The 18,220-nt window shown below is 49.3% G+C and overlaps 1 protein-coding gene across 8 annotated transcripts in view; it reads left to right on the top strand.

Moving 5' to 3' along the window:
• RBM44 (RNA binding motif protein 44) overlaps positions 1-18,220 on the top strand; it is a 1,911,902-nt gene that overhangs the window by 379,774 nt on the left and 1,513,908 nt on the right. For 7 of the 8 annotated variants that reach the window (XM_078681327.1, XM_078681325.1, XM_078681323.1 and 4 more), the window contains one exon: positions 3,589-3,663. In XM_078681327.1, coding sequence (XP_078537453.1) covers positions 3,589-3,663 — 75 coding nt within the window. Of the gene's footprint in view, positions 1-3,588; positions 3,664-18,220 lie in introns of those variants that run through there. The other variant, XM_078681332.1, reaches the window with a different exon arrangement.

Here is an 18,220-nt window from a genome sequence, read left to right as displayed (position 1 = left end):
AAGGAAAGAGTAACAATGGAGGGTGGTAACATAAACCATTAATTTCGTTTTAGTTACGGTGTATACAAAAGCAGAACACTTTTTGTTGCGAGGAACCGCTATCTATGTGTATCAAAAGGACGTGGAATTCATTGTTACAGGCAATCAACTTTTTGACATATGTTTGTCTTTTTATGTCTGCCTGCAGACTGCTTTAGCTGTTTAGAAATCTTCACGGCACCAAGTAAACAACTAGCATTTACAATGCAATAGGTCTCGCCTTCGAAAAAGTTAGAGCTATTGGCATTGTAAATGACAAAGTTTTTATTTATGGGTTGAAAACAGATCAATTAATTGCATTGTCCTTTACAATGCCAATAGCGTAATCTCTCGCAAATACGAGACCTATTGCATTTGCGCACACACACACACACGGAGCCACACACACGGAGCCACACACACAGTCTGATTATTTCAGTGATAGCAAAGCGGGATTACAACACCCAGAATGCTTTAGTGACATAGAATACAAATCTGTAGGTTACACAATTGGCTTTATAGAAGGCTCATTAACCGTCTATGCTATTGTAGGAGTCAAAACTGTGACTAGACAAAACCCAGATCTATCCAATGAGAGCATTAACCACAAGAGTTGTCTTCGCGTAATATGTGCTCATAAAAATTGCCGTGGACACAAAATCTGCAGATGTCTGGGTAAGAATCTGTTGGGAAGGGGGTGAGGGGGGTGGGAGGGGACTTGAGGGCCTGCAGGGCTTCTGGGTAATGGAAAAAGTCCACTCTAAGGCCTCTGTGCCTAAACGGGGCTGACCGGTCTCTTTGCAGCAGCCTCCCCAAGCACCTACACCCCTCTTAACCCCAACAACCCCTCAACCAACCAGGAGGGGAGCCTTATTTCGCAGACTATTAAGGTCCCCCGAGCTCCTGCAACATTACGGAAAATTCCATCGGAATTGCCATTATCCATCCCCATCAACCCCGCTGGTCCAGCTTCTATCCACTTGGGACCCCCAGCAAGTGACCACTCTGTTTCACTAGAACATTTATCCTAATTAACAAGTTCTTGACAGCAAAATTAAAATAATATAATAATCATATTCAAAGTATAAGTTGACTGTCAGACGCTGCTTTTCAAGATTTCACCCCTCTGAACTCTGTCCCCCTTGTCGCTGCCACACCTTTTCCACCACTTATCCTGTTGGTGTACCCCCAGTCATCAGGGTGTACATGACTGGTATAATTAATGTAGACCTGTCAAATAGTGAAGATATTTCACCATGTGAGAAGTGCCTGAGGCACTTTAACTTGCGTCTCCCCTCCTCCCACTCTTCTCAGAGAAGACCTTGCTTTTAAGGCTGCCACTGATGCTCTGTGGAGGTAGTAGATGCTATACTTGACATCGGCTGTGCAGACCCTCAAAACAATTAGCTGGAAACCTGCTTGTCTGTATGTGTTTGAAGCTTGGTGCATGCTGTGTGACGTATGCAACCCGTTTACAGGGAGCCCCACACTGTGACAAGCGGTGGCACCCTGTAAGACGGAAGCTCTGTTGCTATCCGCAGGGTCGGATCTATCTGCGCTGTCATCGTCCATTTTACACCATAGGTATCTTTATACTTATGACATCAGTCCTCCGCCCCTAAAGACGTGCTCCGCTGGTCTAACCCAGCATCAATCTAGGCTTGTTGGCAGGCCCCTCCATGTGACAGCCAATCATGGGAGCGCTGGAACTTTTTAAAACACTTACAGAAACATATGGGGCTCGGAAACAGAGTGCGTACGAAGTGATGATCTCTTCAAAGACCCCAGGAACATTTTTCCGCAGGCGGAGCTCCTAACACGGGATTTACCTGCGGGGGCGCCCTGGGTTCTGAACAGACGCCCCAGTGACAGGGGCCTAGCACAGCTCTGGGCCGAAGCATGCAACGTGGACCGACCATGCGTGAGAACAAACACTTGCTCTGACATTCACTGCTCGGAATTTGTTTCCCTTACGCATCCCCCGAACCAGAGAACATCTCGTTCACAGTACAAGCAAATAATTAAAGCCTAATCCCCGAGAGATCTGCCATTAACAGTCGTTTAAGTGCTTTAGGCAGTGCTTGGCGCCGTTCAAGCCCCAGGACGCTTTCCTCGAGCGGCGACTCAGATCTCTTCAAAGCACTTTATCTCTAGTGTAAGCCGCTACCCACTGTGTATAGCCTCCATAATTCCCAATCTTCTTTTTCCTTAAGACAACAAGGACTCTGCATGTTCCGACCTGTGCCAATCGCATCTGCAGACCCATTCAGAGCGACGCTGTTAGACGCACTGCTATGGCGGCCCTGCTCACCACCGCGAAAAAGATTCGGCGGGCCCTATTCCCGCAGGTTAAAATATATGGGGGGGCGGGGGGGGTCTGGGTCAGGGAGACAAATCAAAAAAATAAGCATTTCCCATTTTACCTGCTTTCTGCTTCAGTAATGACACCTGGATGGAATTATACAAACAACTAGCGCTTCCCATGACCTCGTCATTTTATCTTTGTAGTCCGTCCCACTTGGACGGACTTGGCCTGACTTCCTGCTGATGTAAAAGATTTATTATCTTCTATATTGGGCCATCTGTTTGGACCCATAAAGAAGATTAGAAACCTTTTACGCCAGCTGTAAGTCGGTAAAGTCCATCCGAAGAGAAAAGAGAACGTCACTGTGACCTCTTTTCCAATGGCTGGCCACCATTTGGCATGAACAGTGACACCAGCCAATGGAAAAGAGGGGCGGGCTTAACCCTCACTAGTGAAAGTACCCTAAAAACATAAGATCTCGCAAGCGAGACTGTGCATACGCAGCGTACGCTAGCCTAGACATAAAAACATACAAGTATGAAGAGAGTTTAATTTTAGTCCGGCCAACTATGGCTTTCATGTGTTTTTCCTAGGTTCTCATTTCTAGAATGAGCTGTCCATTATGGATGGTTAGTTTTCCCTATTATGTTCCGAAAAGGTTTTGGTGGTGATGTGTCGTTAGTTCTTTGGTAGACTGCAGATGAAACAGAACACTTAGCTTTAAACTGAGACCCAGTGTGTATTCTTGGCAGTATAAACGTTGCTGACAGAACTTTATAATTGCAGATATATTGTTTTTTGAGATTTAGGAAGAGCAATCTGTTTGAGTGCCGTGCTATGAAGAAAACATTTTATTTTCTATTCACCATTGCACGTTCATATGGTTTAATTAAATGTTATGACGACATGCAAGATTTACCACTTTTTATGTTCGCAAAGTAAAGACTTATGTGCGCATAAACCTTCTTACAGATGCCCTGAAAATACTGACCCTTTGCCAAAGGTATTGATTATGCCTTTTGAGTTCACCACTTACACTCACTCCTTTACATAAAGCTCTTCCTTAATAGTTTAGCTTAATTAACTGTTAATTCTCCATTTATTGCCAAGGATGATGTTTCATCATGGAGTTTTCTTCCTAGGACCACTGGTGTAACCCATACATGTTGTTTACATATCACCAAATACTTTCTCCAACAAAAAGACAGACCTGTTTTGTTCTTCACTCTTGCTATTACTTACCCCACTTTTCATTTCTATTACAGAATCTGGAAACTTAGTTGAATACCTGAAGGAACATCCGGCTTTAGAAATAATCAACAATTTTGTCTACCTGAAAGGTAAAAACAAAAAACTTTGATCAAATTTAAAGTCTTTATAGTATAAATAAAAATGTGTGCTGCACTGAATGTACTCATGAGTTTCATATGCAAGCAGGCTTTCTGTACTCTTAACACATAATCTACACACGTGCCATTTTCTACTTTTCAACTTTCTTTCTGATGCGAAATAGATATCTTAAATTAGGATTCTGCACTTTGATCTGCTTTCACAAGTTTCAAGTTCACCTATGTGCACCTTGCATGCTGTTTTTAAAATACCCGTGTGTTGATTTTTAAAATGCTGTCATTTCTTTAATCTAGAATGTATGTTCAGTCGATCCCCATGGCCACTAAACACAAATCCCTTACTTCTCCAGGATAATTCTCCCCACACACGTGACCCAAATCTAACTCACCACACTTCCTTCAATACCGAAATCCTCCTATCTCCTAAACCCCAAAGCATACAGCACAATCACTCACCAACAAACCATCCCCACATCCCAGGGCCACCCCATACCGGCAAATTCCCTAATACAGAAAAAAAACCTTCACACATCTCCTCCAACTCAGTTCGTCAGCACTTCCACTGTCTGGTCAACACTCCCCAAACTAACAAACTAATTACATCTGATGATAGCAGACATCCAGAACCTTATACATATTACCTTCATTCTGGAAAACAAAGTTTTTTTTTTAAATGCTGTTTATGGATTTTAATTTGTTTGATCATGAATCCTTGACTTTATAAAGTGTGCATATTTTCATACATTCAATTACAAATAGATCATAGATAAAAGAAAACATTTTAATTTCAAGTCTCATTATCCACCTTTTGCTATCGGTAAGAAGGAGGGACCCAGACTTCTCCAGTATTAGGGGTGTCTTTCATAGATTCACATGCTTGAATAATTCCCCGTCGTCGAAGTGGGAGTCCCACGGTACATAAAATAGTAGTAAGACACATATATACATAAAGATATACATATAGATATAGATATAGATATAGATATAGATATAGATATACATAGATAGATAGATATATGTATTCCAAACGACACGCTCTTCACCTTTAGAACAGCACTCGAGCCCACCAGCCAGTATTGCTTCAATATTCCTTTATTCAAAAGTGTCCATGGAAAAAACAACCCCGCTACGCATTTCGACATCTTGCAGTCTTAGTCATGCAGTAATACTGCGTGATTCAGTACACTCATTTAAATATACAATTCCTTAGTAGACACTATGGAAGGACTCTTGCAGGGATCGGGTCGGCATATGCTGTTTTTAAAGTTATAGTAACTGTTTGATGGTAAAGTATTTGTATATTCAGTGGCAGTTTTAGTTCATAGTACCCGGTCTTCACTAGACCACTATATATTGCTTGAGTAGCACATTTCACGGGTTCATCACTGAAGTTGTTCAACCGATGATAATACGCGGACCACATTATCCATAATGCTTTGCAATTGTTCACCTCGTTTGATTTCCTGCAATCCAAATTTGTCACTTTTCATATTTGAATTTATTATTGAAACTCACTGTTCATTATCCATCGGTTCACACAGCATGTTTGTTTAACTTGAGAGCTGGCCTTTCTCATCCACAGACAGCTTTGATTTAAAAGTTGCTGAAGACTGGCTGCGCAGAGAATACTTTCCCCAAAAACCCTGGCTGCTTTACCTTTTTCAGTCAATTAGGACGTGGCAGGCCTCCCGTTTCCTTGACAGTGGCCTCACTTCACCGCATGACTAAGACTGCAAGATGTCGAAACGCGTAGCGGGGTTGTTTTGTCCATGGACACTTTTGGATAAAGGAATATTGAAGCAATACTGGCTGGTGGGCTCGAGTGCTGTTCTAAAGGTGAAGAGCGTGTCATTTGGAATATATGGGCAGTGACGCCTGCCAACGAGCCCCGACCCGGCAGGGCGACCTTCAGCGTTAAATTTGCATTTGGACATATATATATATATATATATGTATGTATGTATGTACCAGCATCTGTTCCGGTTGCACCAGCTCAGTCCCCAGTTCCTCCAGATGACGATGATGCTGATGGCAATAATACAGACCAGGATGTTGACACTCTTCTAACGGATTGGGACAATTACCAGGCTTAGACTCCGTCCCCTCCTCCTGGTTCCCCTCTGGCGTCCCCTCCTGTGGACATAGGAGGATTTAATCTTTTGATGGTACAGGTGGCGAAGCGCTTTCACTTGCCTTTAACCACCAGGCAAGAGGATTGTTTCCTCTACGATTTTAAAGATCAGCCATCTGAAAGAAACTGGTTAGTATTAGATTCCTTACCTTAGAATATCCCCAGGCGTCAGTCTGGATCCGGAAACTTTTGCGTAGCAGTACCCCTGCGCGTCGGTAGGCGTCGTCTGCAGGCGTCCCCTGCGGCTCCGCGTCGTCGGCGTCGTGCGCCGTGATGACGTCGCTGGAGTATATAGACGCCGCCTCCGCGCGCTGACGTCAGTTCTTCTTTTTTCCGCGCCAGTTAGCGCACATCCGAAGAGCAGTACTCCGGTCTTTTGACCTAGTTTTGTTAACTTTAACTCTTCTTCAAGGTGCCGGTAGGATGCCCGGGTTTAAGAGTTGCCACGGGTGCGACCGAATGATGTCGGTCACCGACCACCATCGACTCTGCCTCCGGTGTCTGGGCGCGGACCACGACGTCGAGTCTTGCGTCGACTGCCGGGCCTTGACAGGTAAAGCTAGACGGGAGCGGTCCCGCAAGCTGCTCGAACTCCGAGTGTCGGCCCCGCGTCGAGAGCGGTCCCGGTCCGGTCGGAGGTCGAGGGAGCGATCGCGGAGCCGCCACCATTCCTCCGGTTCATCAGGTAAGCGTCACAAGAGGTCGGGGCGTCATCATCGTACCCCCGACTCCCCCCGACGCCCGCGTGATGCGGCCGGGGGTTCGGGTGGCCCCACCCCCGCGGCCCCGCGTGGGTCGCCGACGCCGTCTGCCCCATACCCGTCGGTCCCTGGGGAAGGCGCGTCGCGTGAGGAGATTGAGGCGTTCCTCATGGCTATGAGGGCGAGGTCTCCTCCGGCGGGGCCTACGGCGCCTGCGGGGCCGTCGGTCCCGTCTGGGAGCCCGAGCGGTTCGGGTGCACCTGCCCCGACGCCGCCGAGTGCTCCGGCCCCGGCGCCGCCGGCGGCTCCGGCCCCGGCGCCGCTGGGCCCTTCAGGGTCGTCGCCGGCTGGTCCTCCGGCCTCCCTGGCGCCGATTCCATTGGGGCAACCCGTGGTGCCGCCTCAGCGCGGCGCCGTGACTCCGCCGTCGGTTCTGGCCGGCGTCGGGTCCCCGGCGCCGGCGCCGGGCGGCGCCACCCCCGATCCCTCTCTGACTCCTGACGCGGAGTCGGACCGGCGTCGTCCGACGCCGAGTCCGGCGCCGTTAGGGCCCATTGGCTCCGAGGAGCCGGTTTACATCGTCGACTCGTCCTATGGCGATGAGGACGAATATGGAGAGGGTTGGGAGGGGTCTGAGGACCCTTTGTCACGAGCCTGCCAGTATGACGTGGACTGGGTAGGTGACTTAGGTGAGGCCAGTGGTCTGGACGAGTCGCCCAACCCTGGGTTTGTCTCGCCTTCCCCTGTGGCGTCGGAGGCGGGGGCTGCCTATTCGGTGGTCCTGATGAGGGCTGCCAAGGCTTTGCGCCTTGAGCTCCCCGTCGCTAAGGTTAAACCTAACATCCTCACCGAAGTATTTAAGCCGCAGTCGTGCCCACAGGAGCCTCTGCTGCCATTTAATGAGGCCCTGACGGATGTCCTTTTGGGCACCTGGTCCAGGCCCGCTTCCGGTGCACCGGTTGACCGGAACGTTGCCAGGCGTCACCGTCCGTGTTCGGACGACCCTGCCTTCCTTTCCACCCATCCCTCCCCGGAGAGTCTGGTGATCCAGGCCTCCACTTCCCAGTCCGCATTCCCGTCGGCTCCGCCCGATCGGGAATCGAAGCGATATGACCAATTTGGCAAGAAGGTCTTTTCGTCTTTGAGTGCTGGACTGCGGTCTTGTAATACCGCATGCCTCTTGGGCCGCTACACCCACTCTCTGTGGGACACGGTCGCGGAGTGTCTGCCGCAGTGCCCGCAGGAGGTGCGGGACAAGCTCAACCAGGCCTTGGTTGAAAGCCGGGACGCGGCGAGGTATTCGATTAGGTGTGGTCTTGACACGACCGACTCGCTGGGACGGGCTATGTCCACGACGGTGGCGATTCGTCGCCATGCTTGGCTGAGATCCGCCAACTTCTCGCCGGATGTCCAGACTGCCCTCATGGACATGCCTTTCGATGGCAGTCGCCTGTTCGGTGACAAGGCGGACAACGCGCTTGAGCGCTTCAAGGACTCCAGGGTCACGGCCAAGTCCTTGGGTCTTTCGACCCAGCAGCAGGGTTCGTTTCGCCCCTTTCGTGGCCAAGGAAGGGGCGGTCCCACGCGTGCTGCCAGCCACGCGCCGCAGAACGCTCCCCAGCGCGGTGGCGGCCGTGGTTTCCGCCGTGGTGGCGGTAGAGGGCAGCGGCGAGGTCAGTCCACACCTCCCCCCGCTGCAGCCTCCAAATCTTCCTAGTCCGAGCTTTCGGGCCCATGTGACGCCAGTGGGTGGCAGGGTTCGTCATCACCACTCCCACTGGCGCACGATTACATCGGACAGGTGGGTGCTGCAGCTCGTCCGAAGGGGCTACTCCCTCCCCTTCGAGTCCACCCCTCCAGCCATGCCACCGCAGAACCACCGTGTGTCGGGGGACCACTTGACACTTCTGCAGGAGGAAGTTACGGCCCTCTTGGCCAAGGGGGCCATCGAGCGTGTTCCTGGGCCAGAAGTAGGGTGTGGTTGCTACTCCCACTACTTTCTGGTGCCCAAGAAGGACAAAGGGGGGCCTTCGTCCTATCTTGGACCTACGGGACGTCAACGGCTTCCTCCGGAAGGAGAAGTTCAAGATGTTGACTTTGGCTCAGGTCTTGGCTGCTCTAGACCCACAAGACTGGATGGTAGCGTTGGACTTGCAGGATGCGTATTTTCACATCTCCGTCCTGCCGGCCCACCGGCGTTACCTGCGGTTCACGGTAGGCCACGAGCACTTTCAGTTTATCGTGCTCCCATTCGGCCTTACCAGCGCCCCACGGGTGTTCACGAAAGTGATGGCGGTGGTCGCAGCTCATCTGCGCCGGTTAGGGGTTTCGGTCTTCCCCTACCTCGACGACTGGTTGTTGAAGGCGGGCTCGCCCCAAACAGTCGTCCACCACCTTCAGATGACGGCAGACCTCCTGCACGAGCTGGGGTTTTCCATCAATGTGCCGAAATCACACCTGTGTCCCTCTCAAAAGCTCCTTTTCATCGGAGCGGTTCTCGACTCGGCGCAGTTTCGGGTTTACCCTCCGGAACGGCGGGTCCGGGATATTCAGGCTCTGATTCCCATCTTTCAGCCGTTGTCCCGGATTTCGGTCAGGTTGACGCTGCGGCTTCTGGGGCTGATGGCCTCCTGCATCCTTCTGGTGCATCACGCCAGGTGGCGGATGCGGGCTCTGCAGTGGGACCTGAAGTTTCAGTGGGCCCAGCATCAGGGCAACCTGTCCGACCATGTCCTGATCTCGGAGGGCACTGCGAGACAGTTGCAGTGGTGGCTTACGGACCGCGATTGGGTCAGAGGCAGATCCCTCTCCCTTCCCCAACCGGAGCACGTGGTTGTGACGGACGCGTCCCTCCAGGGCTGGGGTGGCCACTTGGGAGAGGCGGAGATCAGAGGCATCTGGTCTCCGGCGGAGTCCCGGCTCCATATCAACATGTTGGAGCTGCGGGCGATTCGCGAGCACTGAAGGCATTCCTCCCCTTTGTCAACGGGAGTGTAGTGCAGGTGTTCACGGACAACACCACCGCCATGTGGTACTGCAACAAACAGGGCGGTGTGGGGTCGTGGACCCTTTGCCAGGAGGCTCTGCGCCTCTGGCAATGGCTGGAACGTCAGGGTGTGACTCTGACGGTTCAACACCTGGCAGGTTCTCTGAACGCCAGGGCGGACGAACTCAGCCGTCGGTGCTCGGTGGATCACGAATGGCGTCTGAACTCGGACGTGGCGAACGGCCTCTTTCCGCAATGGGGAGAGCCTTGGTTAGATCTATTCGCCACAGAAGAGAACGCGCAATGTCATCAGTTCTGCGCGTTGGAGTTTCCAAGACGGCACTCGCTCGGCGACGCCTTTCGGCGCGAGTGGAGCTGCGGTCTGTTGTACGCCTTTCCGCCTATACCACTTCTGCCCAGAGTGCTGAAGAAGATCAGGCGCGACCGGGCCCAAGTTATCCTTGTGGCTCCGGACTGGGCTCGAAGATACTGGTATCCCGAGCTACTCAGCATGTCAGTCGGTCCCTCGATCCGCCTGCCCCTTCAGGAGGACCTTCTGTCGCAGCAGCAGGGGACGGTCCTCCACCCGAACCTGTCCAGCCTCCACCTCCATGCGTGGAGATTGAGCGGCGACAGTTGAGGCCATTCGACTTGCCTCCTGAAGTCTGTGATGTGATTCTGGCAGCCAGGCGTCCCTCCACAAAGTCGGTATACGCCTGCCGGTGGAAAAGATTTGTGGCATGGTGCACACCAAAGGCTGTGGATCCCCTTTCTGCCCCTCTTTCCGAGGTTCTCCTCTTCCTTCTTTCTCTTGCCCAGCAGGGCTCTGCTCTGGGCACTATCAAGGGCTACCTTTCTGCCCTTTCCGCCTTCTTAAGGCTACCTGATCAGCCATCCTTATTCAAGTCCCCTATTGTACTGAGATTCTTGAAAGGCATCACGCACATGTATCCTCCTGTTCCGTTCGTGATGCCTCAGTGGGACTTGAACCTCGTTCTGACATTCTTGATGTGCGCTCCCTTTGAGCCGCTTCATTCCTGTCCTCTCTGTCTTCTCACTTTAAAGACGGCCTTCCTGGTTGCCATCACCTCTGCCAGGAGAGTGAGTGAGCTCCAGGCTCTTTCTGTTAAACCTCCTTTCTTGTCCGTCCATCCTGACAAGGTGCTTCTTAGGACTAGGCCTTCTTTCCTGCCCAAAGTAGTTTCTGCTTTTCACATCGGGCAGTCCATCACCTTACCCTCCTTCTTCCCGCCTCCGCATCCTTCAAAGGATGAAGAGCGGCTCCATCGTCTGGACCCAAAACGTGCGCTTTCATTTACATGGATCGCACACGCCAGTTCCGGGTGGATGACCAACTGTTTGTTGGCTACGTGGGTGAGAAGAAGGGAAGGGCGGTACAGAAACGAGCCATCTCTCGGTGGGTCGTCCTGTGCATCAAAGCATGCTACTCTTTGGCTCGGAAGGAGCCTCCTGTTGGGCTGAGGGCCCATTCCACTCGGGCCACGGCGGCTACTACTGCCCTGGGCCGGGGAGTCCCTTTGCAGGACATTTGCCAGGCGGCTACGTGGGCCTCGCTGCACACCTTTGCGAGGCACTACTGCCTGGACAGTCAAGTCCGGAGGGATGGCTTCTTTGGCCGTTCGGTCCTCCAGGACTTTCTGGTGTAGGTTTGTATTGGTTCGCAGACCCACCACCGGGGTTGGTATTACTGGGGTATCTATTCTAAGGTAAGGAATCTAATACTAACCTGTTTCTTTCAGATGAACAAGTTACTTACCTTCGGTAGCGATATATCTGTAAGAAACAGTAGTTAGAATTAGATTCCTTACCGCCCCCACCCGTCCTCCCCGTTCTGCGAACTGATACCTAGGGTTAAGGTCATCCCTTTCAGGGCCCTAGTTTCAAATGGCACCAGTGTTAGTTCTCACATGGCTCTGCGTGTTCTGGCGCGGAAAAGCTGTGTGCAAAGAACTAACGTCAGCGCGCGGAGGCGGCGTCTATATACTCCAGCGACGTCATCACGGCGCACGACGCCGACGACGCGGAGCCGCAGGGGACGCCTGCAGACGACGCCTACCGACGCGCAGGGGTACTGCTACGCAAAAGTTTCCGGATCCAGACTGACGCCTGGGGATATTCTAAGGTAAGGAATCTAATACTAACTACTGTTTCTTACAGATATATCGTTACCGAAGGTAAGTAACTTGTTCTTTAAAGCAAGTACATGCCATTCCAATTTTAGACTTCATATGGCAGGAAGGCCTTAAACTCATGCAGCGACCTAATTCAGTTCCGGCCGTACTTCCATGAATAGACAAAAAGTACAAGGCGCCTGAAAGTTCACCTGCCTGCCTTGTCTCCCAACCTAAGCCAGACTCTGTTATTACGCAGGCGGCCCAGAAGAGATCACGTAATCCGTCTTCTCCATTGACATCCCCGCCTGACCCGGAAGGTTGACGCCTAGACGCCATCGGCAAGAAATTCTCAACCATGGCCGCCACTACAGTCAGGGCGACAAATTCGCTGGCCATCCTAGGTCGATATGACCGCCAAATGTGGTCCGAGATCTCGGAGGCACTAAAAATTCTGCAAGAGGGTGAAAAGATTTCATCGGAAATTATCGATTGCGCCATTGATATTTCCTCTACAGGATTTAGACAACTGGCGGGCGCCGCAGTCTTAAGAAGGCAGGGTTGGCTTAAGGCCAAGTTTTTTCGACATGAAGTGCAAGCCAAAATACTCGACTTGCCTTTTGACGGGGAATCCCTTTTCGGAAAGCATGATGCCTTGGAGTCCTTCAAAAAAGACACTGCTCGTGCCTAAGGAACTCTCCAATACTATGGTAGTATCAGGATGGCTAAGAGTGAATATTTCGCGGGTAGGATCTCCAAGGCCAAGAATAACAGTAGGGACATTTTTGCTATTGTTAACAGCTTTCTTGCTCCTTGCGCCGAGCAACCAGTATTGCCATCTTCTGGGCGCTGGTGTGAGGACTTGTCATTCTTTGAAAACAAAATAGCAGGGATTCAGGCCAGTTTGCGGACCACCTGCGTCAGTCAGAGCCTTTTAGCTCTTGTTCATTCCTCTCCCTCTTTTTCTACGGCCTTCACCTTTGAGGAATTTGCTCCACCCTCTGGAGCTAACATCTTAGCAGTTTTAAAATCTCTGAAATCAGCATCACCTACCGATCCTTGTCCCGCCCGCGTTCTCGGCAGTGTGGCCGAGGTGGTATGTCATTAGGTTACCGAAATTGTCAGTCTCTCTTTTAAATCGGCAACAGTTCCGGATTGCTGGAAGCACTCCAAACTTTTGCCACTGCTGAAGAAAGCTGGCCTGTATGCGGAAGTTTCAGCCAACTACCGGCCAATTTCCTTATTGCCAGTGTTGGCCAAAGTTGGTGAAAAGACCGCTTTCCGCCAATTGAATACCTTTGTGGAAACATCCAATGCCCTCCATCCGGCTCAGTCCGGATTTCGTACTGCCCACAGCACTGAATCGGCTTTGTTGGAAATTATAGAGGCCATTAGGGACTGTTTGGACGCTGGCGGCAGAGTGGCTCTAATATTATACCTCTCTGCCGCGTTCGATACGGTTCCCCATCAGCTTCTTCTTTTGTGTCTATCAGCCATTGGCGTTTCTGGTTTGGCTCTTGAGTGGCTGACTTTCTTTCTCTCTTTTCGGACTCCGCAGGTTTGGCTGCCCCCGTTAGAGTCATCGGCCAAGCTTCTTGCCACCGGGGTGCCCCAAGGATCAACTTTGTCCGTTACTGTTTAACATATATGTGACACCTTTGATTGTCTTGGCTGAACAGCTTGGCGCCAAAATAATAGCCTATGCCGAAGACGCACAGTTGTTGTTCACCTGGCCTGCTACGGACTTAGATGTTGCCCCTGTCCAGACCTGCCTCTCCTTAGTTTTTACTTGGTTAGCTTCCACCCAGTTAAAGTGCAATGAAGAAAAAGACGAAATCCTTCTGTATGGGCAGTTTCCTTCAGATTTTTGAGAATCCCTGTGGCCCGTGGACTCTCCCTTTCCTAGCTTCATGGGTAACCCTGCAAAAAATCTTGGGGTGTGGTTTGGGGAAGACTTCAAATTTGAGGCCTATATCAAAAAACTTACCTACGGGTGGTTTGGCACCCTTGAGGCTCTTCGCAAATTTTTCCCTCTTCTACCTAGAATGGCGAGAGAAACAGTGGCGAGAGCACTTATTCTCTCTCGCCTTGACTACGCCAATGCCCTGTTTTGTGGCTCCGCGGCTTATTTGACTAACCGTCTTCAGATAATCCAAAATGCGACGACCAGACTCCTTTTTAACATCTCCAGGAGGACCAGTGTTCGTCTCCACCTGCGTAGTCTTCATTGGCTTCCGATGGCTCAACTGATTATCTTTAAGACCCTTACCTTCGCCCATAGAGCCATTCATGATCAAAGTCCTCTCTATCTGAGGAAACGCTTTTCTTTCTACCTTCCTAATCGGCCCTTGCGCCCTGCCATCCAATTTCGGTTGGCGGTTCCACGATTCAAACGCTACCGTTTCGGTGGACAATCCATTGCGGTTAAAGCCGCTGTGGCCTGGAACTCTCTACCTTTGGCCCTTCGGGCCAATCAGACCTATTCGCTCTTTAAAAAAGCGCTTAAGACTCATCTGTTTAAAATGTCCGCTTTTTCTTTCTTCTCCTTTTGTCTCTTTTCTCTTTCCTCTCTACTCTGTTTCCTCTTTTTTTTTCCCTTTCTTTTTCACTTGTCTTTCCCCTTTTTCCACCTTTATATATCTCTTTTGATTATCATTTGGTTTTATTACTCAATGCAATTGTTTCGGTACACATTATTGTATATTATTAGTTTTCGACTTATTTATGACCTTTGTATTGTAGTGAATCCAAAAATGCTAATAAAAAACTTCTTAAACAAAAAAAAAAGTCAGCTTAACTTTCTGTCTTTTCTAAGTAGCTTCTGCCTTGCTGCATCACCCCTCCGTGCCAGGATACTCAAGTAGTAATTGAGCGCGCTATAAAATCTTATATAACATAACAATACCGAAAGCGGCCTTTTCGTGGAGCACGTGGCCGGGGCTCATCATCCTCTTTTTGTGGCTCTTCCACGCAATACCGCTCCTATGGTGACAACAGACAGCGTTACTCCAACCAGAGTCAAGCCAGACAAACTGATTCGAAGCAGTATAGAAGAAAATCCACCTACAGGGGTGGAGGTTCCTCTAAAAAACAATGACTTTTTCAATACCACCGCACATCCTACTGCGAAGATTGGAGGTCGAATCTCCCAATGCTCTTACAACTGGTCAAAGATAACATTGGATCGTTGGGTCTTGGATGTAATTTCAAGAGGCCACGCTCTTGAATTTACCAAGTTCCCTCCCACCCGCAGGTCCCCCTCCAACACACTTAAAGGAACTGTTTGTGCAAGTTGCAGTCATGATTCGAAAAGGAGCAGTCGAAGTGGTTCCCCAATCACAACAGGGGCCAGGATTTTATTCCCGATTTTTTTCTAGTCCGAAAGAAATCAAGAGAGTGGCGCCCAATATTAGACCTCAGGGTCCTCAACAAATTCATCAAATCTCAAACTTTTCCAATGCTGACATTGGCGGAAATCTTGCATTTCCTAAATCCCGATGAGTTCCTCTCCACAATCGACCTCGAAGATGCATATTTTCATGTGCCAATCCATCGGAGGCAAATAAGATTCCTCCGCTTCAAAGTAGGAAATAACATTTCAAAATTCAAAGTTCTGCCTATTGGCCTTCGTTCCGCACCAAGGGTCTTCACAAAGATCATGGCTCCGGTAGCGGCTTATATATACGCCTGCAAGGCATACAAACATATCCCTATTTGGACGATTGCCTGATAAAGGCCCCAACCTTTCTTGCAGCAAAGCAACACACTCAAACTTGCCTGTCAGTCTTCCAAGACTTGGGTCTCCATCAACCATGAAAAATCACAATCCTTCCAGCTCAAAAACGAGTCTTTCTGGGAGCGTTGATAGATACAAATCTAGCAAGAGTGTTTGTTTCAACAGAACGTCACGCACGCATTTCAAATATGGTGGCTCTACTGCGCACAAAACTGTCTGTTTCAGTCCGAACGTTGAAATCCAGCTCACTGCTTGGAACCTGAGCACCTTGAGTTTGCCCATTTAACTATTGCACCGGACAGTCGGGAGGTCCTCGCTCATGCACGAGCTCCTTCTACCATCAAAATTCACAAATTAAAATGGAAACACTTTTGTATTTGGTGCCACTCTGAAGACATTGACCCTATGCTCGCCACCCCTGAGCAGATTTTACCTTTTTTCCTTCTGCTGGCAAAGTTGGGCCTTTCTCATTCCACTCTGAAGGTCTTGATGGCTGCACTTTCCCGTTTTCGACATGATGGTTCCACGTCTCTATACTCCTCGGATTAGTTGGCAATTTTTTAACGGTCTATTCTGAATGTTTCCACCTATCCGGCGTCCTCCTCCTGCATGGCGCCTGAATCTCGTCTTGGCTCAGCTGCTTAAGCCTCCATTTGAACCAATCCACTCAGCGTATTTCAAATTCCTTTCTTGGAAGGTTTCCCGCCTACTCGCACTTGCATCCTCCCGGCGAGTTAGCGACATACAAGCTTTTACTATCCAGCCACCTTTTCTGCAGTTTACAAAGGACGCTGTTGTGCTGCGTACAAACCCTACGTTTATACCAAAGGTTCCATCAGACTTCCACCTTAATGAACCTGTAATACTCAAGACTCTTTCCTAACCCTTAGTCTCCCGCTGAGCGCACTCTTCATTCACTAAATCTGAAGCGCTGCCTTAAATTCTATATTCAGCGCACTGCTGTTTTTCGAAAGTCAGACCAACTCTTCGTGGCCTATGGGCGGATGCGCAAAGGGCATCCGATCACCAAGCAGATCATCACTCGCTGGATCTCGTCTGCCATTTCCTTCTGCCATCAACGGGCTGGCAAGCCTCTTTCTGCTCCGGTGCGAGCACACTCGGCGAGAGCAGTAGCATCCTCTACTGCCCTGTTTGCTGGGGTGCCTCTACCACAGTTATGCAGGGCTGCAACGTGGTCCAGTAGGCACACGTTCACGAGGCACTACTGTCTGGAGTCGGCTGATGCTGCTGACACTGCTGTGGGTCAAGCGGTGCTACGTAATCTCTTCAGATAAAGGTGAGCCTCTGTTGCTTCCCGCCTCCTATCATAAAAGGTTTCTCTTGTGCAAATAATACATGTTACCAGTATGTATTTCTATGCTTGCATTTTTCATTACTGCCTTTTATGATTCTTATATTATGGCTTACTGCTTTCTATTCTTATTCAAGCATGTGAATCTATTAAAGACACCCTAATACTGGAGAAGAACAAAAGTTACTTACCTGTAAACTGTGGTTCTCCAGTATTGGTGTCTTTCATAGATTCACATGCGACCCACCCCTCCTCCCCTCAGAGGCTTGCTTCTCCTCATGCACTCTTTGGTCACTCTTGTGCTACGAAAATCTGAGGGCTTGAGCTTCTGAGGAGAAGGTTCTAGAGGGTGCTACAGCCTGATTGGCTGGAATGTGGACCATTATAATGACATGGATATGTTGCTAAAGTGAGCTCTCCCTCAATGCTTCCTATGGGCCAATGCTGTTCTATGGTACTTTTAAAACATTTTACTTTTCAATATGCATAGTTTTTTATAGTTTTATATTATACTTATGTATGTGTGTGTGTGTGTGTGTGTGTATATATATATATATATATATATATATATATATATATATATATATATATATATATATATATATATATATTCACTGAAACAACCATAGGTTATAGACCATATATAGTTAGGAATTAGCATTTACAAAACCTTGAAAATTCACTGAAAAAACCATAGGTTATAGACCATATATCGTTAGGAATTAGCATTTAAAAAACCTTATTTTACCCACACAAAACCATTGAAATTCCATATATAGTTAGTTGCACTAACTATATATCGCGCACCCGCAATCCACTGCTGATGATGTCACATATTACATCATTCATGACATGGTCAGTGACATCACTGATGACATCACTTACTGGCAACTTACTGGACATCACCTTGGTGCCATCGTTCTGCTGCCTTGGAACTATTCGCACAACAGTTTGCTACTGATGACCCACCCCCCGCGACGCCCCACGCCGGATGCCGAAATCAGTGCGGCACCCAGGCAACATCACCTGGGTGCCGTCCAGAAATCTGGACGTTATGCTCTGTTGGGACTATTCGCACAGCCGACCGCTACTTCGTTGTTTTTCCCTAAAAATGTTTATATGTTTTTACTGTTTTTGTTTTGTTGTATATATTTATAAGTTATTAAAGTTTTATAATCTTACTACTTTGTTGGAGTGCTATATATTTTTAATGTGACACATAATTGTAAAAACTTTGATGTACAAAGAGTCATCCCTGGAATCTTCCGCTTCAGGCTCGGTCCCCTCCCCAATCACAATACAGGATGGTTTTCAGATAGTAGGAACGCGTGTGCTGTGACGGATCTCATCGAGTGTGGGCCTTGATCTACTATAACTCCTTTGAAGAGGGGTGATTCTTTACAGCTGGGGCCATAAACTACATCTGCAGGGCTAGCTGATAGCCTAGGACCGGCCTGGACAATCGGACACAGAGGAAAAGGAGTGTCAGAGGGTGCGGTAGTGAATAGGGCGAAAGGGAGGTGTCGGGCGGGCACAGGGTGTGATTCTCA

The sequence above is a fragment of the Lissotriton helveticus genome, chromosome 3_1 (genome assembly GCF_964261635.1).
Source record: "Lissotriton helveticus chromosome 3_1, aLisHel1.1, whole genome shotgun sequence".
Lineage (NCBI taxonomy): Eukaryota > Metazoa > Chordata > Amphibia > Caudata > Salamandridae > Lissotriton > Lissotriton helveticus.
The sequence above is the reverse complement of the archived record's forward strand: the minus strand, read 5'-3'. Positions and strand labels throughout refer to the sequence as shown.